Genomic DNA, 24,719 nt, shown 5'->3' on the forward strand with positions numbered 1-24,719 from the left:
CATAAAATGCTCTTTGAACCCAAGGTCCATAAGTTTAGTACCTATGTTTTCTTCTATGCAGTTTATTGTGTCAGGTCTTATGCTTAAGTCTTTGATCCATTTTGAATTAACTTTGGTACATGGTGACAAATAGCAGTCCAGTTTCATTCTTTTGCACGTGGCTATCCAATTCTCCCAGCACCATTTATTGAAGAGGCTGTCTTTGCTCCATTGTATGTTTTTAGCTTCTTTGTCAAAAATTATCTGTCCATATTTATGTGGTTTTATTTCTGGGTTCTCAATTCTATTCCATTGGTCTATGTGTCTGTTTTTCTGCCAATACCATGCTGTTTTGATTATTGTGGCCCTGTAGTACAGGCCAAAGTCAGGAAGTGTGATACCTCCATTATAGTTCTTTTCTTGTTTACTTTTGTACTCCAAGCACCTCACAGAGTGTTTGGCACACACTCAGAACTCAGTAACTATTTCTTAATTAAGTAAACAATTCATTACATGATTCCTTTCTTTTTCCGTTGATTTATTAGTTGTTATTACTGCAAATAATGTCAGTCACAAGAGGATATGTAATGTCAGCTAAGGATTCTTTTCAAAAAGGAGTCATTCAGGTAGATTTAATACCTGTTCGTTCGTTCATTCATTCATTCATTCATTCATTCATTCATTCTTTCATTCATTCATTGATAAATGTTTATTGAATGTCTCTTGTATGCCTGGTGCCAGGGATACAGAGATAAACAAGTTGGACAAGATGCCTGCTCTCACAGAGTTTACATTCTAGTAGGGGAGAAAGACAGTATTCAGAGGAACAAATAAGGACTCCAGGACGACTTCTGTTTTTCTGGCTTGAGCAACTGAATGCAGGGAGGTAGCATTTACTGAGATTTGAAGAATGAGGGAGTACCAGGTTTTGGAGTGATGAAATCCAGAGTTAGTCATAGAAATAGAGTTATGTATAAAGGGATAGCTTGATGAATATAATCATGCTTCTTGAAATCTCTGTTGATGGTTCCATTCTCTTTGTATGACGTTCACTAAACCAAAGAATGTTTCTTGAATAAAGATGAAATGCCCCACTCACGGCTGGTGGCACATTGAGCTGTTTAGGTTGAGTGGTGACCCTCCTGTGCATAGAGGCTGCTACTTATCTTTCTCTCAACCTGAACTTGTATGGTCCACTTGGAGTGTTTTTTTTTTTTTGTGGTGATGGATTTGTTCTAATCTAGCCATGCTCTTTCACAGGATCCCTATTGTGAATCAGTAGTTACTAATTCGAAATGGATGGTTAGGGTTGGGCAGTGCATTCTCTGACTGAGCCCATGGACTGAAAAGAGGAGGTCTCCCAGGGGACTAGACTCCTGAACCTTGGCCTTGTCAGGACAGCAGGGGCGTGACACCATTTATAAGTTGGTTGTGATGGCACACCACTTTACAAATATGTTAAAGGACTCTATGTATCCCTCTGGGATCTCATTCTTCTGCAGCACAAGGGTAACCCCTCTCCTGAATATGGTGTTTATTATTTTCAGGCATTTCTTTGTATCGTTGCAATATATGATACACATATATCCCTAGACAATATTGTTTTTTCCACGTTTTTGACTTTATCTAAATGACATCTGACATACATATTTTGCAACTGACTTTTTTTTACTTAAAATTATCTTTGTGAGATTCATTCATATGGAAATAGGTAGCCTCATTCGTTTGTTAGGATTGCATAGCAGTCCATTATACGTATGTGACACCATTTATTGTTTTCATTTTCCTATTGAAACGACAGCCTTATTGTTTCTGACTTTTTGCTATTGTAAACAATGCTTATTATAAATGCTTGTTTTCCAAACATTCCTCCTGACTTCTGAGCTTAAGCTAGACGTTCACAGAAGATTCAGAGAATACCATATAGCAACTATCTCCTTATTTTTATGAATTAAATGTGGGCAAATGTCTAAGAAAATTCCTTTGCTGAAATATGACATTTGGAAGAGAGACGTGGAGAAACAGTCACCAAACTTGCCATTGTTCATGGTCATCCTAAATTACCATTAAAATAATTCCTCAGGCACCAGCCACAGAGGTCTCTGCAGCCATCTGGCCTCTCAGGTTTGGGTACGACAACGAAGGATGGACCAGTCTGGAAAGATCAGCTCAACTGCTCAATCAAACAGGTAAGTTTTACTGGAATTAGTTCCAGGATTTGAGAAACTACTGAGCAAGCTCATAAGTCATAGGAGGAGGGTTTGCTTCGTCATAAAGTAATCTCTTACAAAGGCTTTGCTTTGGTGGCAGCTGCCGGAGGGTTAAGCTTCTGTAAGCACATCTGTCTTTGTTTGAGAGCAATTAATTCCGTTGATTCTGAGCAAAGGCTCATACTGGGTATCTACAGGGGATTCTGGTCATGACTTTGCTCTTAGAAATGCTACTGCTGGTGGTTTCTGTCACTTGGGGACTGACTGTTGGGGACCAGAAAACTGTCAGATTAAAAGGCAGCATGAGTTAGAGTGATACTCATTTGTGAAGCAAATTGCTTTCAAGAGTCCAAGAGAGAATTTTTAAATTTCCGTGCTCGGGGGAGCTCGTTTCTGTATGAAGCATCCTTGAAAATAATGTGGGTGTTGGGTTCTTAGAGCATGGAGCAAGATACATGAAGGGCTATACTGTTCTGGTTATTCCTAATGATAAGCACGTCTCCTGGAAAATTGCCGACGGTCTGTATAAGTCTAATGCCGCTAACAAATTTCCTGGGCCTTGAGTCCCTTAGTCCTGATTACAGGCCTCCCGTACGTCTGGCCAGGGTCTGGGAAAACCAATACATTTACTTCTGTGCCAATACTCTGGAGGTGTTTGCCCAGGAATAAAACACTACTGTGCACCACTCTATTGTTTCGGAACATAAATTGGGTATCTGAGAAAGAAATGAAACTTATTTGAAATTTGGGGGACGATGTTAAGAATATTTGAAAATTTAGAGAAGTTATGCTTTTATTCTTTCCTGCATTTTCTCAAGGTGTCACATGTATTAATTACATTCTAAATATGGGTAAGTTCCCTGTAGCTCAGATTTGAGCCACTTCACTTTCGTGACCCATCAGGAATTACTTTGTTTTTGATTTCTGAGTAAAGGCAAAGGGTTCAAGAATAAAGTTTTGCTTATTGTTTTTGCATTGCTGTGGTTAATCACCGTGTGCATTTTTTTTTTCCTGAACAGGGGCAGATTTCATAACGATTTTGGAGAGCGATGCCTCTAAGCCTTTTATTGGGAACAATGACTTAACCATGTGGTTAGGGGAGAAGTTGGGTTTCTACACCGACTTTGGTCCAAGCGCAAGGGATCACACTTGGGGGTGAGTGGACCTTGGGGATGCTACTACAGGTAGGACGGTCAGGAAGCTCTCTGGAAACCTCATGAAAGGACCCAGGGGACTTACCTGTTGCAAGAGCTGAGGGAACCAGCAGCGTAAAGATTTGAGGCAGAATCAAGCGTGGTGTGTCTGAAGCCTAGGGACTGAGGGGGAACTGGTAAGAACTGCTGTCAACGTGGACACCTGATTGTAAAGAGCCCTGTAATCCATGCTTTGGGCTTGATTTAATTCAGTTCCGCTGGGAAGCCATTGGAAGATTTAAAATGAGAGTGGTCTGATCTGATTTATATTTTAAAAAGATCATTTTGGCTGTTTTTGGAAGAACAAATTGTTGGCAGCAGGAGTGCGAGCAGGGAGACAGGTGATAAGGTAGATACAATAGCACAGTTAAGAGATGACAGTGGGAGCCGGGGAGATGGAGAGAAGGGGGCAAATTCAGCAACTGTTTTGGGATGGAACTGGCAGAACTTACTGATGTTTTAGATGCCAAGGGCCTGGAAATGAAGAATCAGGGCAACAGGTAGGTTTTTGATGTGAATACCTGACAGGAGACGATGCTGTTTAATGGGATGGGAATGGCCAGGAGAGTAGCAGGATTGTGCTAAGTTTGAGATGGCGCTGGTCAGTCAAGTGACAACCAGTAGGCAGTTGTGTGTAGCCTGGAGAGCCGAGTAGGACAGGACAAGCTGGACATGGAAATTCAGGTGTCATCACTGTAGACATGGTCCTGTTGGAGTGACTCCATGAGGGGGCCCGGGAGAGAGTGCGTGCAGCCAGGAGAGAGGCTGGCTGAGGGTTGCGCTCTGCTCATCCTTTTCCTGTGTCGTTATATGACTTAGACTGAGGAGGAATATGTTTTCCCATCTTTATTAGACAATTGTAATGTTGTAAATTGTTACATTGTGTCCTTGCTGGCAAGATTGTACATCCCCGAATGTGTTGATTAATGTTAGAATTGTTTATGCAAATATGTTGCCAGAGTAACAATACAAGTAAAATGAATTTTGTGTATTATTAATTCTGCCATTTTCGTGTCTCCAGATCACTTACTAAAACAGAGTTGGTATTGTAGTGACACAGCGAGACATGCTAAATAGCAGAGAGAGAGTGAACCAGTGAGCAGATAAGTCTCTGCCACATTATTGCTCTGAATGCCCTCAGTGGGGTGCTTGCAGTGTGACACCTTCCTTTTTACACATCTGCTTAGTCCTGTCTGTGTGATATCGCCGGACCAACAATGATGTTTCTTTTCACTCCTCTGCAGGATTATGGTTTTGTCAAGATACCCCATTGTGAGATCAGAGCATCACCTTCTCCCGTCACCAGAGGGCGAGATCGCACCAGCCATCACACTGACTGTTACCATCTCCGACAAACTGGTGGATTTTGTTGTGACACACTTTGGAAATCATGAGTGGGTTTCTTTGGTCTGTCTAATGGTACACAAATGCCAAGGAATATTATTAATACATTACTTGGATTTCCATGCAATGACCTTTCTTACTTTCTAATTGTTTTCTCCCAAAGTATTTCCCCCTGTGTTGCTGCTTTTAAAAATCAGCCGCAGAAACCTTTGAGATGCAGGCCGTCCTTAGGGATGATAGAGGGCAGCACTGCAGTTACCGAGCAATTGGTGTGCTAATGCTCGGCTGTAGTGAATCTTCACTCTGTATATAGTAAGTACTGGTATAGACCCATTTTACAGAGAAAGAAACTAGACTGAGGTTAGATGACTTGTCCAGCCAGGGTCACACAGCTAGGAGTTAGGAAGACCCAGTTCAGAGCCTGCAAGTGCTTGGAACCACATGGTAAACCGGACTATAGAAAAATGAAATTCCTTTTTCTTTCTGCAGGTTTACTACAATTAGCAGTACTGTTGGGATTTGAGGGTACTAAGTGACATTCCTCTTTCCTTCATGTTTTCACAATCAACTGATAGGTAAACAGAGGAATATGGCAGGGAGATCAAAATGTCACTTTTAATTCCGATAAGCCTATTTGGACAACATGACTTCAGTGCGTCCATGTGGACTTGTTAATACATCCCCCAACAATACTTGAAACGGACTCCCCCAAAAGAATAAGCCTCCCCAGGAGGTGCAGAGGCTGCCCTGTCAAGCTCCTTCCTGGGTGGAGGGAATAAGCCAGAAAACATCCTGTCTGCAAACGGGCAGTTTCCAAGGATGAGAGAGAGGGGAAGGGTTTGAGACAAACCTGCCTAGTTCATGCTTCCAAACTTAATTAATTATAAAAATCCTTCCCAAAAGTAAAGTGTGGAGAGAGAGAGACCAGAGATGGTTTTCTAAGAAAGCCCCTGTACATGGAGATATGAGGAAATGAGTTTTATCCCCAAAGAATAACATTCACAACCAGTTACTTCGTACTGAATACATCATGAATGATGCCAAGAATGTATTGTAAAAGCAAAGATAAAGGTATATAATTGATAACTCTACTATGGTAAACATTCTGTAATAATAATAGAAAACACTGGTGTAAAGTGCTAAGTGCTGTAAAATAGGGCATACAGTCCTGTCCACACAAGAGGTTGCAGAGCTTTAAAGTGACATACAGAACACTAGAAAAACAACATTGTCATACTGTAAGTTTTAATCTAAACAGAACTAATGTGTCCACTACTCTTACTTTCCTGGTTACCTCACTTTTTCTCACAGTATTATGGGGATCAGTGAAAGTATACTTGCATATTTTCTGAAATAAGTCAGAGCATAAGTAATATAAACAAACTGTCCAAATGTAATTAGTATGAACCATTTGCTAATCAGATGCTGGCTTGCCTCCTTAGAAATAAAAAGGGTGTTTAGAAGACGGTGATATAGATGGTCCATATCTTTTTAAAAAGCTGTTTGAAGAAATGCCTTCTGTTTCTCCTCGTCATTTTCATGTAGCAAACATAGGCATTCAAAAATCATTCCATTGACCTTAAATTGCACTTTGAATTGGGTTTGTCTTTTAAAACATAGGCACTTTTGTGTTTAAAGGTTGCAAGGTTTCAACCTAAGAAACAGTTGAATCTACTCCTTCCCTTTTTTCTTTGCTTTTTTCCCCGTTTCCCCCTTCAACTCCCTCCAACCTCCCCAATGTAAAGAATAGACTTGAAAGGGAAGAGAGACTAAAAGCCCCCAGAATGTGTTTAGAAAAGAGGAAGGAAGGAAAGCCTTGTCTAACTTTCTATTAACCACATCTTTAAAGCTCTCTGATGAAACCATATCCTTTATATGCTCTCTTAACTCTCTTGATTTAATAATAATGACAACAACAGTAGTTGCAATAATAGTTAACATTTATTGAGATCTAACTCGAGGGAGGAAAGTAGTGTAGTGTAATGGTTAAGAGCATGGAATTCCAAAACCTGGAATCAGACAATCTGGTTTGAATTCTAATTCAAGGTGTGTCCTTCATCCAGTTATTTAACTAGCTTGAGCCTCAGCTTTCTCACCTGTAAATCAGGGGCAGTAATCCCCCTATTTCATAGGGTTCTTATGAGAATTAAATGAGATTATTATCTCATGCAAAGTACATGAATACAATAAGTGCTCAATTAATGTTGGACGTTATTATTAAACCAAATCAGACAGCTCTAAGTGTAAAGTATGTTGGGCAGCTTAAAAAGAAGTCATTCATCAAGCATAAATCCAGCACTTTCCGTGTCTCAAGCCCAGTCCATGTCCCAGCAAGTGACATGAGAAAGTACACACTTCAGATAATTTGTGAAGCCATCATTACATATTTTCATTCGCCTTTGTTTTCTACAATACTAAATAAAAAATCCTTACTGCGAATAAATATTTAGAGAATTCATTTTCTAGTGATTATGGCATATTGCATGAAATCATATTAGGAATGAATTACAGAATGCTTGTGCATGTCATTAGCTGATTCAACAAGATTTTTTTAAAATTGCTGATTACACAAATATCTCTTTACAGCCCATAAGTAGGAAATAGCAGCGTTTCTTAGAAGTCATTTGGGTACACACCATTTTTTATTCAATTACAGGCAATTAACTGAGCCACCCGTTAATCACCATTGTTTTTTTTTTCTTTTGTTTATAATATATATCCATGTACACTGAAGAAAGAGCACAGAATCTGTAGACTGAAGACCTGTGTACTTGTTTTGGTTCTGTTGTAACATAACCTCAGTGAGTTTCAGTATCCTTGTCTTTGAATAGGGGATAAAATTCTCCTTTCCAGCCCACGTGATAAGGTTATTGGGCTAATCAAATATTAACAGATAAGAAAACAACATGTTTTTTTTTTCTCTCTCTCTCCCCTTGCCTTATAGCCATACATATACTTTTTGTTTTTATCATTATCCCTGTATAAGATTTATCTCCTGAGAAAATGCAAAATCAAATTTATAGATTACTTTGCAATAATATATGGCTAAAATGTATTTGTAGGAAAACACTGTCTGTGTCGCAGTGACTTTGGGGTTTTCTGTACTTGGATTTGAATTCTAGTTCCATGTATCACAAGGAACAGAATTCACTGCAGACTTAATGGACGACTTACCAACATGTTGGGAGGGTCAAAGCAACAGATAAGAGATGCTCAGGCACTCAGACACTAGTAACAGTGGGGAATCATTACCATCCTTAGGGACGGGCAGAGGAAAAGTGTTTCTAGAGAGAAATCTGGAACCAGAAAGAGGGTCCACCACGCAGGAGGAATGCAGCTACTGCCAGAGGAACTGGGGAAGAAATACTCCAACTTCTCTCTCCTCCCAACTTTTCATCTCCTGCCGGTGCTTCCAATTGGCCAAACAAAACTGGAAATCAGTTGACAAGGGAGCCCAGGAGATGAAATCTGCAGTGGTCAGCCTCTTAGGGCATAGAGAAGGACAGAGAATGGATCTGCGCAGGGGAGGTGGAAAATAACCATAGGCATGTTACTTAACCTCATTTAAAAACAGAGCTAAACACCTACCTCTCAGTTATGAGAATTCAGTATCAAAGATGTTAAACAAATGGTCATTCTTTCCGCTCTTCCATTTCTTGAGATATCTTTTAATAGTATCAGCTGCCCACACATACTTATCTGAGCTTAGTCCTGTCTTCAGATCCTATCTTAACGAGGTTTCTCTAATCTTCTCAGTCCTCAGTGATCTCCATTTATCTTCCTTTGTCATTGTTTTTTTCTCCTTAATTTGTTAGCTATCTTTCTCTGTAAATGCCAGTGTTGTTTTACTGCCTATTTGCTCTTGGATCCATTCCTGGCTCATCACCCTCCCTATACATTGCAGGGAAGCACATATCCCAGAGTTTTTGCCTTCTGGCCTTTGGTAGGTGTAGCTAATGAGGCACTAGTGCAAGTCTGCAAGGCGGGAGGAGTGGAGAAGGCAGGGTCCTCCTCATCCTCTCTCTCTGCGTTCTCTGGTGTGTCTGGCAGCAGCTGAGTGACTTCTGTGGCTCCAGCGCCTCCTTAGATGGCCCCAGCTCCCTCTAGACAGCCTCTTTCACAGCATCATCTCCCACCAGCCAGGGCTGGCTTCCTCCTTGTGTCCCTCTAGCTCTAGAGATTATGCTGGTTTCTCATTGTTGCTACACACTGGCTGCTTCACTGACTGCTGTTTGGCTTCCCATCACCTCAGTAATCAAGTCCCTATATTGAATTCATTTTGTTTGAAGTACTTAGGGTGGTTTCAGCTTTCCTGGCTGGATCACATCAAATATGATGGTCCTATTTTTCCCCAAATAGATTGACTGTAACCCCCCCAAAGGCCTCATGTAACTATCTTATTATCTCAGTTATATATTGACATTGCTTAGAATAATAAAATATCCTGTCTCGCCAGAATTTGACCAGGAGAGCCACTTTTAGAAAGTGTTCTAAGTTGAGGGAGCTGAGTAGGTTACATAAGCTTGGAATGTTCTGTGAATGTTAGGTTTCTCTACTAGTCTTTAGCTGTAATACTGACTACCAGGTTTCAGACTATTGACATAATTTCGTCTGATGAAAAGTTGAACAAATGCTGGGTTTGTTTTTGTTATTTATTTATTTATTTATTTATTTATTTATTTATTTATTTGGGGAATATTGGGGAACAGTGTGTTTCTCCAGGGCCCATCAGCTCCAAGTCAAGTCGTTATCCTTCAATCTAGTTGTGGAGGGCACAGCTCAGCTCCAAGTCCAGGTGCCGTTTTCAATCTTAGTTGCAGGGGCACAGCCCACCATCCCATGCGGGAATTGAACCAGAAACCTTGTTGTTAAGAGCTTGCACTCTAACCAACTGAGCATCTGGCCGCCCCACTGGCAGCTCATTGTCTTCAATCTAGTTGTGGAGGGTGCAGCTCACTGGCCCATGTGGGAATCGAACTGGCAACCCTACTGCTAAGAGCTCACGCTCTAACCAACTAAACCATCCAGCTGCCCCGAACAAATGCTGTTTTTAAAGTAGATATTTAAATCAGCTTGAAAAAAATGATTTGTCGGGGAGATCATGTTTTTTCTAGTTGAAGATTTGTCTGCCTACTCAGTTGAAAGCACTGTATCTCTGTCTGTTAAATTCCCATACATTTCAGACTTTGCCCAAGTAGCAATTACTTTGGGTTGTGCTCTAAAGAATATATTTTTTTTGAACTTAGGTACCTAAGCCTAAAAATTGTTTTGCAAATACAAAAAAATTACATTTTTGCATTTTTTTTAGAGATGACCTCGACAGGAAACTTCAGGCTATTGCTATTTCAAAACTACTGAAAAGTAGCTCTAATCAAGTGATATTTCTGGGATATATCACTTCAGCACCTGGTTCCAGAGATTATCAACAGCTCATTGAACATGGAAATGTGAAGGTAACACAATCTTAATAGGATTTGATTTACTAAGTAAAATGTTTCTTCTCCATTTTTAAGAAAAAAAAAAACCTGACAACTTAATATGTATTCCAATTATCTACTGCTGCATAGAAAACCACCAAAAAAATGTACTGGCTTTAAACAACTATAATCATCTGTTTGCTCATGAATCTGCAATTTGGACAGGACTCAGTGGGGATAGCTCATCTCTGCTCCACACAACTCGGTGGCTCAGCTGGGGACTGCAGATGACTCACGAGTGGCACGTTGGTGCTAGCTGTTGACGAGGAGCTCAGAGGGGCTTTGTGCTTGGGGGTCCTGGTTCCTCTCTATGGGTTTCCTTCCTGCATGATGGTTAGGTTCTAAGAGTAAGAGTCCCAAGAGAACCAGGAAGAAACTCTTGCCTTGTATGACCTAGCCTTGTAAGTCATATAGTGTGACTTCTGTCATTGTCACAACATGCTCGCATTCAAGTGGAGGACACATAAACTCCTCAAGGAATATTAAAGTCATATTATAAGAATACCATGTAGAAAGATTGTGTTTCAAAAATAAACCTGCCTTATTATGAAAGTTAGGTATGATGTTGAGAGTAAAGGATGAAATGAAATGATACACAGCGAAGCTGGCTGATCAGCCAGACAGGGCCTCAATAAATGTCACTGAATTAGTCCTTACCTGTTCCAGTCTAAAACACTTGAATTTGTCAGTGTACCCAGATATAATCATGCTTTGGGGAACTGACACACGAATCACATCGTGGAGACTGATATATGTGCTAGAATGCTTAATACATGAATTTATAATGAGACATATAATTGTTATATTTAGTTAAGCCCTGTGTAGGTGTCTTAGTCCTTTACATTTTGTTTTTGACTTCATGACTTAAAATGATATCTGCAGAGAGAAAAGCTTGCTTATCCATCTTACCAAGTGCTTGGAAAGACAGGTGAGGGAGAGCATGGCATAATGAGGGTTTTCTGTGTGTGATGACAGAAAACACAAAATGACAGTGGCTTCAACAAGAGAGAAGTGTATTTATTTTTTCCTTTCATTTTTCTTTCCTTTTTTTTTTTTTTTTGCTATAGAAGAGTATTTCTTTATGTTAAAGCCTGATTCAGCCTGGTACGGCACTCTGGTGTCAGGGATGAACTCCTTCTATCTGTAGCTCCACTTGATGAGGCCTCCATTCCCAAATTTGCCTCATGGTCCAAGATGGCAGCATCCATGTTCTAGTTAGCAAGATAGAGAAGGGGATAAAGAAGGCGCCAAGAGCATAAGAATGTTGTCTCTGAAGGGAAATTCTAAGAAACTGACCTCCAACACTTGTATTTACATTTCATCAACTAGAATTTAGTCACATGGTCTCACCTTGATATACAGGAAGTTGGAAGTTACAGTATTTAATCTTGATACCCACACACCACCCTGCTAAAAATACTACAACTTTGGAAGAAGAGCAAGGCAGATATTGGGGAGGTGAGTTATGGTGGATAAGGCAGAAAGTAAAATTAAGAGGGACTCCTGATTTTTGCTTTGGTCAGAGGGTTTATGATGGTGACATTGTTATCATAGAGAATAGAGAAGGAAGAAGAGTTTGGCAAAGATGATGAGTTCGGCTTTAAGCTGTGTTGAGGCATCTGTGGGATATTAAGAGAGCTCTTGAATAGGCAGCTGGATATATGGATCTGGAATTGAGAGGGCAGTCAGGACTAAAGATATAAATTAGGGAATTGCCACCACCTTGGTGATCATTGAAACCGTGGAAGTGGATGATATTGCTTATGGAATTAGAGAAGTGCAAAAGGAAGACCAAAGAAAACCCCTGATTTAATGTGGCTGTCATGGGGGTGATGGATGAGGGAAGAGAAGGGAGATTATCTCAGAAAAGAGATGAAGGATATGTCAGAGAGTAAAAGAAAAACATGGAGAGTGTGAGATCACAGAGGTTGTATCACTCATTTATCACTATGTAACCGCTTAAACCTAGTGGTTTAAAATAGTGGTTTACTATTCTTATTATTTTGTGGGTTGACTTTGTGTTTTTCTGTTTTTGTCTGTGTTCACTTGTACAGTCAGCTGGTAGCTTGTCTGTGGTTGGAGGCGGGGGGTCTAAGATGGCTCCACTTACATGTCTGGGGCCTTGGTGCTGGCTCTGATCTGGGCCTCTCTCTCCATATGGTCTGTCATCATTCACGAGCCTAGCTGGTGCTGTATTTATGAGCTGTGTGACCTTGGGGCAAGTTATTTAAACTTTCTGGGCCTTAGTATCTGTATCTGTAAAGTGGTAATAGCAATATCTATTCTATTATAAGGTTGTTATGATGAAGTATAAGCAGACGTCTGCAGGGCCCTCAGCCTGGTATGTAGGCGGCACTTGATAAATGGTAGCTACATATATGTGTGTTATGTGCATCTGGCTGTATGTGTAAAATCAGATAAGATAAACGTGTAAGTACATGGTCTGTGAAGTACACAAGAATGTTACAGAAGATGATATTTGGCAAGTCTAAGGAAAAATTGCATCCTAATAAGAGGGAATTCTCACATTGTGTGTGTGTGTGTTTGTGTGATAAATACGGTGAATGTTTAAATAAAAAAAATTATTACAGTAAAAGACACATTGCCATTAATCCTCCTCAAAATACTCCCCCTCACTTCAAACACTTATCCCATCATTCTTGCCACTTTCTGAAGCAGTTCTGGAAGTCCTCTTTCGTGAGTATCTTTAGTTGCACTGTCGTGGATGCCTTGATGTCCTGAATCGATTCACATTTTCCTTTGATGGTCATTTTGACTTTGGGGAAGAGCCAGAAGTCGCATGGTGCCAGAGTTGGTGAATAACATGGATGAGAACACACGGTAATGTTTTCATTTGACAGAAATTACCGTACCAGAAACAATGCGTGACACAGAGCCTTTCTGTTGTGATCACAAAATATGGTGAATGCTGCTGCCTATTGCCATCTAATGGAAAGGCAGGGATCTTCAATATGGGAAGCGGTGCGTCGAACCTGTGTGTTACAAGTTTCAACTTGTTTGGTGCAATCAGCCAGGTGTGAGCTATGGTTGAGAGGAGGTGTGTTTTAAAGTGTGCCGTAGGGGGTGGCTGATTAGCTCAGTTGGTTAGAACGTGGTGCTTTTAACAAGGTTTCCAGTTCAATCCCCACATGGGCCACTGTGAGCTGCGCCCTCTACAACTGGATTGAAACTACTTGACTTGGAGCTGATGGGTCCTGGAAAAACATACTTAAATAAATAAAAGTTTAAAGTGTGCTGTAAATCATCCTCCATCATGCCAATGCTCCATGTCACACATCACTTCTGGGCTTCTGGTATATAGCAGTTCCTGTCAAATAAGAACATTCTGGTGTGTCCTCATCCACCTTATTCACTGGATCTGGCACCATGCGACTTCTGGCTCTTCCCCAAAGTCAAAATGATTCAGGACATTGAGGCAGCCACGACAGTGCAACTAAAGACACTCACGAAAGAGGACTTCCAGAACTGCTTCAGAAAGTGGTAAGAACGATGGGATAAGTGTGTTCAAAGCAAGGGATAGTATTTTGGGGGGCATTGATGGCAATGTGTTTTTTACTGTAATAATCTTTTTATTTAAATATTCACCATATTGTTTGATCACACCTAGTGTGTGTGTGTGTGTGTGTGTGTGTGTGTGTGTGTGTGTGTGTATGTGGAAGGCATATGCATAGTGTTAGAGAAGATGAATTTTATTTGATTTTTATTTAATCATCCCTTGGTTTTCCACTATAATGGTCAGAAGCTGTGTCAATATTGGCAGTGAATTCTTATATAGCTTTTTCTATCAGGAAGTTTATTAATGTGGAAAGGAGTTTTGGTCATAAGTGCTTGGATGAATAGATTTTTTTCTTTAACAAATGAGTATTTAAATTCTGCATTCTTAAAAATTGACAGTATCTATTAAAAACCTAATAAAATAAAATGATAGTTAAGCATATTCACAGTTTATTATCTCCGGTATATATAGCTGAATGACTAAAGTTTTGTCTCTTTCCAAGGCAAACCAGAATAGTCCTTTTTCATTTATTTATTTGCTTTTTTGTCACTGAAATTTTTGTTTGAAATTTATTATGTTTTAAAATCTATACTAAAGGCACACACACACACACACACACGCTCACACACACACGGTGCCAATAAAAATGCATACACATTTTAAGAAAGGGAAAGCTATTAAAATTACACTGATGGTAATCTCTTTGAGCACCTCTTGTAATTGCAGAAGTCAAACATGACTTGTATTTATCTTTTGTTATCATATATTGAGTATTACAATTTTAATAGTTTTTTCCTTTCTTAAAATGTGTATACATATGTTTGGCACCCTCTGTATATGTATGAAATAAAATAGTAAAGATTGATTAACAAGCATCCATATGTCTACTGCCAAGCTTACGAAAAAATTAAGAAATAATAATAAATTGTGTATTCTTTTAGTGGTTTAAACTTTTTAAATTAAATTTTAATAGTAAAAATTGAGAAATGGTCAAAAGTCAGGTATTTTGTTTATAGGATTTCTAAAAAGAAGAAAATGGAAATTTCTTCAGTATAAAATCTCCATATTTAGAGTTTTCCCAACACATTATAGAAAAAAAATATGTGTACGTTCTGCTTCTGTGAGGAAGAATAACCCTGGTCTCAAGCTTTTAACATCAAAAAGACTCATGATCACTCCCCAAATGTGTTTATTTCTGGTGATTCAATTTAACAAACACAGATTGAGCACCTGCCAAATGCCAGGTTTCATGCTAAGTACCAGACAGTCAAAGTGATTAAGAGTTCCTCTTCTCAGGAGAGGAAAGGTGAAGACATTTAAACAAATAACCATACAGAACAGTGTAACTGGTATGCATATATATAGGTTGATCGATGAAGATTCAGTAAATTCTGCTTGGGATGAGAGACTTGGAAAGTTGCAGGGAGCCAGGGCTGTATTGCAATTGTTGATTTCCCCACCTAAACCCCTCTCTAGACCATGTTTATGTTTGTACTCCATCCATCAAGTACAGAAGCAAAATAAGCATATAGTAGGTGTTCCAGAAGTATCTGTAGAATCAATAAATAATTTGGACCTTAAGGGATCAGTAGGAGCCAGGCAAAGAAAATAACATGGACAAAGGCATATTTATTACTGTACCTCACACATTTTCTTGGCAGTTCAGAATACAGCACTGTTTTAATGCCTTAAATATTCTCTTCTCTGCTAATTAGGATATTGACAGCACAGATCAAGACAGATGGTGTGAATACATTATGTATCGGGGGCTGATCAGGTGAGCATAGGTGTTTGATATTTTAAAAAATCTCTTATTACTATGATCTTTTGGGTCTATCTCAAACTCTATGGAAGCAATGAATTAATTTTGTTATTTTTTATAAATATTTGTTTGGTTATTTATGCAGTTTAACATTTTTTCCAAGTCATGGACTAATGATTTAAGAAGGAATAAATGGCTAAGCAAATTAAGCTTAATTATACAAAGAGGATGCTATGTAAGTTATTAAGCATGATAAGTATGTAACCGTCAACACATACTAGGAATGGCAGCATTTTTTGACTGTATGGCATGGACCATAGATTAAGAGGGCCCTGGGTCTGAATTCCAGCTTTGCCAACTTCTGATCATGTAATCTTGGATAAGTCAACTAAATTGTTTGAGCCACTACTATATTGTGGTGAGGAATCTAGGTAAATTACATTTTTAAAACATATCATCCCATATCAAAATGTGAATATTTTATATATTAATATATTCCAAAATATATTGTGTGAGAGGCAGTTTGTATAGATAGACTATTCATTAGTATAAATAGTAAGGTTGCCAAGTGTGTTTAGTTACTTAAATATATGTGCATGTTCCTTATTCATTTATATCATAAAAGTAATATGTTGATAAATATTTATAGTATAAAGTCAACGTAATTCTAGTGATATACAGAGTAGAATTAGAATGGGAAATTGGCTTAATAATTAAGGTGTTATCTACTAGATCTCATCAGATTTCTGTATGATGATAAAACCTTTAAAAACCATTTCTGTTTCTGCCACAGATTAGGTTATGCAAGAATCTCCCATGCTGAACTGAGTGACTCTGAAATTCAGATGGCCAAATTTAGAATCCCTGATGACCCCATTAATTATAGAGACAACCAGAAGGTAGTCACAGACCACAGGGAAGTTCCTGAGAAAATTCATTTCAGTCCCAGGTGAGTAAGCTTTATGTTGTAAGCTACAGTTATGAGGCATGGCATCCTCTCTAGGGACCTAAATATTACCCCACAATGAGCTACAAATTATATTTGGTTCTAGAGGTTCATTTAAGTAAAGGAGTCATGTTAAAGATTTAAAAATCCTATTTCTGGGCAAGATGGTGGAGTAGGTAAATGCTGTGCCTGCATCCTCTCACATCAACATCAAAATTACAACTAAACTACAGAACAACCATCCTTGAGAATCGTATGAAGTATAGCTGAACAGAAGTCCTGTAACTGAGGATATATGGAAGAAGCAACATTGAGGCTGGTAGGAGGGGCAGAGACTCAGAATGTGCTGATCCCTATGCCCACATATGGCAGTTAAAAGTCGGGAGGGATATCTTGGCTGCAGAGGTGCCCCCTGAGGAGTGAGTGGTCCCAGCCTCCCACCAGGCTCCCCAGCCCAGGGTTGCAGTGCTGGAAGAGAAGTCCCTATAACTTCTGGCTGTGAAAACCAGCAGAGATTGTAGCTGAGTGAGACTGAGGGCAGATGGAGTCCCAGGCATTACTCTTAAAGGGCCTGCGCACAGACTTACTTACTGATGGACTCATTCGCACTGAGCTCCAGTGCTGGGGCAGCAGCTTGAAAGGTGCCAGGGACGTATGGGGAGGAACTGAATTGTCTGGGCTCCAGGATGAGGGCTGGAGGGGCAGCTTTCTCCCAGACAGAAGTGCTATCCGGATCCAGTTTCTTTGTTGAACTATCCTCCTTCCAACATGTAGATGCAGGTGGGAGCCATATCAGAGTTTCCATCAACCTGACTAACACTTTTGGCCCTGCCCTGGTGATTCCCTGAGATGCCACCCCACCCAACCTGCAAGTCCAACCACACCACTTCCAGTGGCTTTTGCATATAAATGACCTGTCTTGGCTCATGCTGTGGACTTTTCTAAAATCTCTCAAAGTTCACAAAACCTAAACAAGCAGCATCTGGCCTTGACATACCCTGTACCTCTTACTAAGCAGCTCTGAGCCTGGCACTAGTGGCAGCTGGCCTCGGGTCATGGCTTATTCTCTCCTAGGTAATTTCAAGCCCAACATGAGTGGCGGCCACATACAGAATACTTTGTGGCTCATTTCAGGAGGTTCTGTGGGCCAGCACACCTGGTAGCCAGCTTCAAAGCAAGTCAGAGCACCACCTGGGTGCCTCCATGGATGACACACCCAAACGGCACACTGGGCAGGCACCAGAGCTCTGCTAAAGTGAACCCTGCTCTATAGGGTCAGCCTCTGCACAATAGCTCCTCCACTATAGTTACTGCCAGTCCTCACAACCAATCAGCCTCAGGGTGAATCCCTCCAATTGATGTGCACATAGCAACCAAGGCTCAACTACAACAGGAGGACACACACAACCCATACAGGGACACATCTGTAGCACCCATCTCAGGTGTCCAGGGAAACTATGCCACTGGGCCCCACAGGACACCTACTACATAAGGCCACTAAGACTGGGAGACAAAGCAGTTTTACCTACTACATAGAAACAAACTCAGGGAGGCAGCCAAAATGGGGAGACAGAGGAACATGTCCCAAATGAAAGAACAGAACAAAGTTCCAAAAAAGAACTAAACAAAATGGAGGCAAGCAATCTACCAGATGCAGAGTTCAAAACACTGGTTATAAGGATGCTGAATGTGGACAGTTTCAACAAAGAAATAGGAAACATAAAAATGAACTAGTTAGAAATGAAGAATATAATAACTGAAATAAAGAATACATTAGAGGGAATCAACAGTAGATTAAATGAAGCAGAGGACTGAATCAGAGATTTAGAACATGAGGTAACAGAAGACATCCAATCAGAACAGCAAAAAGAAAAAAGAATCCAAAAAAATGAGAACAGTATAAGAGGCTTCTGGGACAACATCAAGTGTACAACATAAACATCATAGAGGCACCAGAAGAAGAGAGAGCAAGGAATTGAAAACCTATTTGAAGAAATAATGGTGGAAAACTTACCTAAGCTGGCAAAGGAAATAGACATACAAGCCCGAGAAGCACAGAGAGTCCCAAACAAAGTGAACCCAAAGAAGCTCACACTGAGACACATCATAATTAAAATGCCAAAGTTTAAAGACAAAATTGTAAAAGCAGCAAAATAAAAGCAGTTAGTTGCCTACAAGGGCGCTCCCATAAGACGCAGCTGATTTCTCAACAGAAACTTTACAGGCTAGAGGGATTGGCTGGATATTCAAAGTGATGAAAAGCAAGGACCTACAACCAAGATTACCCAGCAAAGCTGTTATTTAGAATCAAAGGACAGAAAGAGCTTCCCAGACAAGATAAAGAGCTTCCCAGACAAGAAAAAGCTGAAGTAGTTCATCACCACCAAACCAGTATTAAAAGGAATGTTAGAAAAACTTTAGAAAGAAGGGAAAAAAAAGATGAAAACCATGAATAATAAAATGGCAATAACTACACATCTATCAATACTTACTTTAAATGTAAATGGATTAAATGCTCTAAACAAAAGACGAAGGGGGGGTCAAATATATGGTGATAGAAGGAGAACTGACTGTGGGTGGTGAACACACAATGCAATATATAGATGATGTATTATAGAATTGTACATTTGAAACCTACATAATTTTACTATCCATTGTCACCCCAATACATTTTATAAAAAGTAAGATAATTGGGTGGCTGAATGGATAAGAAAATGAGACCCTTATATTTGCTACCTATAAGAGATTCATTCACTTCAGATCAAAAGACTCACACAGACCGAAAGTAAAGGGATGGAAAAAGATATTTCATGAAAATGAAAAATAAATAAATAAATAAAAAGGATGGGGTAGCAATACATATACCAGATAAAACAGACTTTAAAACACAGGCTATAACAATAGACAAAGAAGGACCCCGTAATCACACTTCTGGGTATTTATCCAAAGAAACCCAAAACATTACTTCGAAGGGAAATGTGCATCCATATGTTTATAGCAGCATTATTTACAGCAGCCAAGATATCGAGGCAACCTGGGTGTCCATCAGTGGATTAATGGATAAAGAGGAGGTGGTACATATATACAGTAGAATATTATCTGTTCATGGAATGGAATGGGTTCTTGCCATCTGCAACAACATGGATGGACCTAGAGGTTATTGTGCTGAGTGGAGTATGTCAGACAGAGAAAGACAAATGCCATATTATTTTCCTTATATGTAGAATCTGAAAAACAAAATAAACAAAATAGAAACAAACTCATAAATACAACTTTATCTACTCAGTGACAAGAAATCTTTGAAGGTTCCTCTATGTGTGTGGAGTGGGAGGTAGGTGTGAAGGGAAGGTTTGTAGTAAAGGAATTTCACTGGAATATAAAGTAAATTTTCTCAGGAGGATTTAAGAAAAAACATCTTACAGATAGAACATTTTGAGGGTTGTGAGATGGGAGGGATGGGTGAAAAAGGGGAGGGAATTAAGAAGTACAAATTTGTAGTTACATAACAGTCATGAGGATGTAAAACACAGTATAAGGGATATAGTCAATAATATTGTAATAGCAGTGTATAGTATCAGATGAGCACTAGATTTATTGGGGTGATCACTTGTAAATTATATAAATGTTTAATCACTATGTTGTACACTTGCAACTAATATTGTATGTCAACTGTAATTGAAAACTAAAAAAATAATAATTTAAAAAATTGCAGAATAATTACCAAGTGAAAAAAAAAGGTTATAAAATCCTGCTTGGATTGAAGTTATGGTCCCTGCTTTCTGGGATAGAGAAACATGTTGTGGCCCCAATGTCAGGTACAAAGATCACACCTGCATTATTATCACTGTCACCATCATGATAGCTGATATTTGAGTGTTCCTATGTCTCAGACCCTGATCTAAATTCTTTGTGTGTTATCTCGATTAATCCTCATTGTGTTGGTACCCATGTTATCTCCATTTTATAGGTAAGATGCTCAGGTTAGAGGAACAGGAAATAACTTCCCTAGGGTTACATGGCTAGTCAGTGACAGAGCTAAGAAGTAGGAAGGAAGCCTGTTAGTCTCGTTGGGTTGCTGTGGTTCTCAGCGATGGCTGCACATTAGACTCTCCTGGAGCGCTTTTATAAACTACCACTGCCTGGGGGCCTCCCCAGACCAATTCATCAGGACTTCTCAGTGTTCTGAGCTTTGGACTTGAAAAATCTTTCCAGGTTATTCTAACATGCAGATATGATTGAGATCATGGAGAATGAATCATTCATTTCCATTGCAGATAATCTACCATGTGAAATATATTGGGTTTTGTTTAGTTTTAAATAGAGGTTATCTGAGAAATCTATTTGCAGCAAAACCTGTTATTTGGAGTATGTGCTCTTTTCTTCTCTCATGACTGGACAATGAGAGGAAATGTCTGCATAAAAACCAAACCAGAACACATCATATACATTATTATTACTTGACAATTCTACTCTTTTTACCAGCTAATACCTATATAAACTTTTCAGACATTATTTTGTTCAGTGGAAAAAAGGACATTCATTCATTTTCTTTTTCTTTCTTGTCTGTCCTTACAACAAGAAAAAACTGGACTAAAGTGTAGGCAAGGCATGTGAGGAGAGCTATAACCAAACCTTGATTTGCTTCCATTACTGTATGGGATCTTGCTCTTTGTAAGTGTGAGGTAGTTGTGAACAGCTATGAGGTCAAGCTGCCCAGTTCAAATTCTCACTCTTGCCAACAAAGTGCTGGGTAACTGTGGGCAAGGTGCTTAACCTCTCTTAAGCCTCAAGTCTTTCATCTGCAAAATGGGAAAATAGCAGTGCCTACTTCCTAAGGTTATCTGAGGTTTGAATGACACATAAAGTTCTTAGACTAGTGTGTGGTGAGTGATCAATAGCCATAGCTGCAATAGCAACAATAGGATTTGTAGTGGTAACAGGAGAAGAAAAATAGTTTCCCTCCTTTTGCTGAATGAGGTGAATTTGTAAATGGAAGTAGAAGGTCTGGGAAGAAAAATATTTCCTGTTTCCTTATTCTTCATATACCAGGAGTGTAGAGAAATCCAAATAAAATATTTTTGACTAATCATAACTGCAGATGGATCCAAACCAACTGTGAAGGGAGCTAGATCTGCTTTCCCATTTAGTTTCATTATGAAAATAATTGGAGCATAAGTAAAAGTCATGCCTTAATTTAAAAATTCTTTATCAAAAATGTGTACATATGAAAAGTTATGAAATAGAAATAGTCAAAAGATACTAAATTCACCAAAAATCCCATTTCTGAATTCAGTAAATATTTATTGAGTACCACGATGCCAACACTGGGCTAGGCCTTGTGCTAGACACTGAGGACAGAGTGGGGAATAAGACCAAGTCTTTGTTTTGTGGAGCTTATGTTCTGGTGGGAGATCAGCAATTCTAAGATTATCACTGGTAATCTTTTTGAATACATCTTTGCTTTTTATATGCATATGTGTGTGTGTGTGTGTGTGTGTGTATGTGTGTATATACCTATAGATCACACAATTATTCCAACCATATAAGTGTATGAAATATATATATGTATGTGTGTGTATGTGTAATCATTCTACTTATTAACTTGACTTTTTTCCATCCAAATAGTATTTATGAACTTCTTTCCATAATAAGGTATTTTTCTGAAAATATTTATTTTATTTTTTAAAATATTTTTTAAATTACAGTTGACATATTAGTTTCAGGTGTACAACATAGTGATTAGACATTTATATAACTTACAAAGTGATCACCCAATAAATCTAGTACCCATCTAATAGCATACACAATTATTACAATATTATTGGCTATATTTCTTATGTTATACCCTACATCCCCATAACTATTTTGTAACTACAAATTAGTAGTTCTTAATCCCTTCCACTTTTACACCCATCCGCCTACCCCTCTCCAATCTGACAACCATCAAAATGTTCTCTGTATCTATGAGTTTGTTTCTATTTTGTTTGTTCATTTATTTTGTTATTTAGATTCCACATGTAAGTGAAATCATATGGTATTCATCTTTCTCTGAGTTACTCCACTCAGCACAATACCCTCTAGGTCCCTCCATGTTGTTGCAGGTGGCAAGATTTCATTCTTTTTTTGTCGCTGAGTAATATTCCATTGCATATATGAACCACTTCTTCTTTATCCATTCATCCATTGATGGACACCAGGTTGCCTCCATATCTTGGCTGCTGTAAATAATGCTGCTATAAACATATGGATGCACATTTTCCTTCAAATTAATGTTTTGGGTTTCTTTGAATAAATACCTAGAAGTGGGATTACTGGGTCCTTTTTTGTCTCTTGTTTTAAAGTCTATTTTGTCTGGTATATGTATTGCTGCCCCAGCTTTCCTTTTTTTTTTTTTTTTTCTATTTTTTGTGAAATATCTTTTTCCATCCCTTTACTTTCAGTCTGTGAGTGTCTTTCGATCTGAAATGGTGAGTCTCTTGTAGGCAGAATACATAAAGCTCTTGATTTCTTATCCATTCAGCCACCAATCTTTAGATTGGAGCATTTAATCCATTTACATTGAAAGTAATTGTTGATAGAAATGTAGCTATTGCCATTTTATTATTCATATTTTCTATCTCTTTTTCCTTCTTCTTTTTAAAGAAGTCCCTTTAACATTCCTTGTATTACTTGTTTGGTGGTGATGAATTCCTTTAGTTTTTTTCTTGTCTGGAAACTCTTTATTTGTCCTCCAATTCTAAATGATAGCTTTGCTATGTAATCTTGGTTGTAGGTCCTTGCTTTTCATCACTTTGAATATTCATGCCAATCCCTTCTGGCCTGCTGAAAATATTTTTTTAAGGATTGCATAATATTCCATGGTATGGCTGTATAAAACTTTAGCTAACCAATTTAATTGTTTTTGCACATTTAATTTTTCATTATTATAAAAAGTCTTCCAGGGACTTCTTCTTATATCTTTAGGCATATTCTTGGTTACTTCCTTAGGACTCAGTTCTAGCATGGAATAGCAGGGTCAAAGGTTGGGCAAATTTTTAATATACCTTATTATTGTTTTGAGATAAAAAAGTAAACAGATCTCTTATCTCCTACATTATGGAAGTTATTTGGCTATTGCGATTGCTGAAGAAAAGGAAGTCAAGGGCTTCATTTGCTCAGGTCTTAGCTTCCTTTTCAGTGCCTTTTGTATTTCATCTCAATGCATTTTGTATATTAACCAGAACTATATAATTAATGTTTTTCATCAGCAAAGTGAATAATTAAGCTGCAAGACGTGAGCACTAGTAAAAGATTTAGAAGTTTAAATCATGCCAAAATAGATTTTTATAAATGCATAACTGTAACATGAATAACAGTTTAGGTTTCATGATCGCTTAACCTAGAAAATGGATATTATTTGAGCTGAGGACTAGAGAGAAACATCCAGATTTATTTTTCATCAATGTTATCAGCCAATGATTCTTGAACAGTTGTGCTTTTGGAATGATCCATAACAATGGAAAGAGGACTTCAAAGGTTAAAATGTTAATCTGCCTTTTCCATATGCATGAATCCTTTTTTATTTCTTCACTTGGTGTTTTATTAATTGATCACTTCTCTCCTAGTTTTGTTACAGATAAGTAAAACCACAATAGGTTATGGTTGAATTTTTACATAAGAATGTACCTTTCGGAATGGTTTTTACATATCAATTGCTTTTTTCTTTAGATTTGGATCCTACAAAGAGGGACACAATTATGAGAACAACCATCACTTTCATATGAGTACTCCCAAATACTTTTTATAAACTATTTAAAACAAGAATGCATTGAGCAAGTCTAAGGAAAACAAAAGTATATAAGATAAAAAGAAGAGAAGAGTGAAAAATGGGAAACTACACAAAAAGAACCTCAAGTTTGAAAAAATATGGTATCTATGCAATGGGAAATTCTATCAATAAATGATATTGCTTAATAAAAACATTTCTCCAAATTGATTTTCTTACATTTTTTATAAAAAATGGAATGTGTGGTAATATAAAAAAGTTTTACTACTAGAGATAAAATCATTACAATGTCTTACCTTTTTAATGCTTAAAAATAAGAAATTGATTTATTGATTAAGGATTACTTACAAAAATCAAACACTCTTAAATCCCTCTTGGGACAAAGCAGGGAAAAGATGTTTAAAGAGTAAGTCTAATTGTTAAGAGAGTAATGTGTGCATATCACTATTGCTGACTCAGCAACAGCAGCAAGCCCTTCACCATCCTTCTCTGCTGTGATCGATCATCTGTCTCCCATGTTTATATC

The 24,719-nt window shown here is 38.4% G+C and overlaps 1 protein-coding gene across 1 annotated transcript in view; it reads left to right on the forward strand.

Moving 5' to 3' along the window:
- The window catches only part of CWH43 (cell wall biogenesis 43 C-terminal homolog), a 101,050-nt gene extending 76,651 nt beyond the window's left edge, over positions 1-24,399 (forward strand). Inside the window, exons 16-22 of the mRNA XM_074324671.1 lie at positions 2,063-2,168; positions 3,209-3,344; positions 4,627-4,776; positions 10,035-10,179; positions 15,436-15,497; positions 16,276-16,431; positions 24,136-24,399. Of these exons, the coding sequence (XP_074180772.1) occupies positions 2,063-2,168; positions 3,209-3,344; positions 4,627-4,776; positions 10,035-10,179; positions 15,436-15,497; positions 16,276-16,431; positions 24,136-24,214 (834 nt within the window). The 3' untranslated portion in view covers positions 24,215-24,399. The remainder of the gene's footprint in view (positions 1-2,062; positions 2,169-3,208; positions 3,345-4,626; positions 4,777-10,034; positions 10,180-15,435; positions 15,498-16,275; positions 16,432-24,135) is intronic.
- The last annotated feature ends 320 nt before the right edge of the window (positions 24,400-24,719 follow it).

The sequence above is a fragment of the Rhinolophus sinicus genome, linkage group LG02 (genome assembly GCF_036562045.2).
Source record: "Rhinolophus sinicus isolate RSC01 linkage group LG02, ASM3656204v1, whole genome shotgun sequence".
NCBI lineage: Eukaryota > Metazoa > Chordata > Mammalia > Chiroptera > Rhinolophidae > Rhinolophus > Rhinolophus sinicus.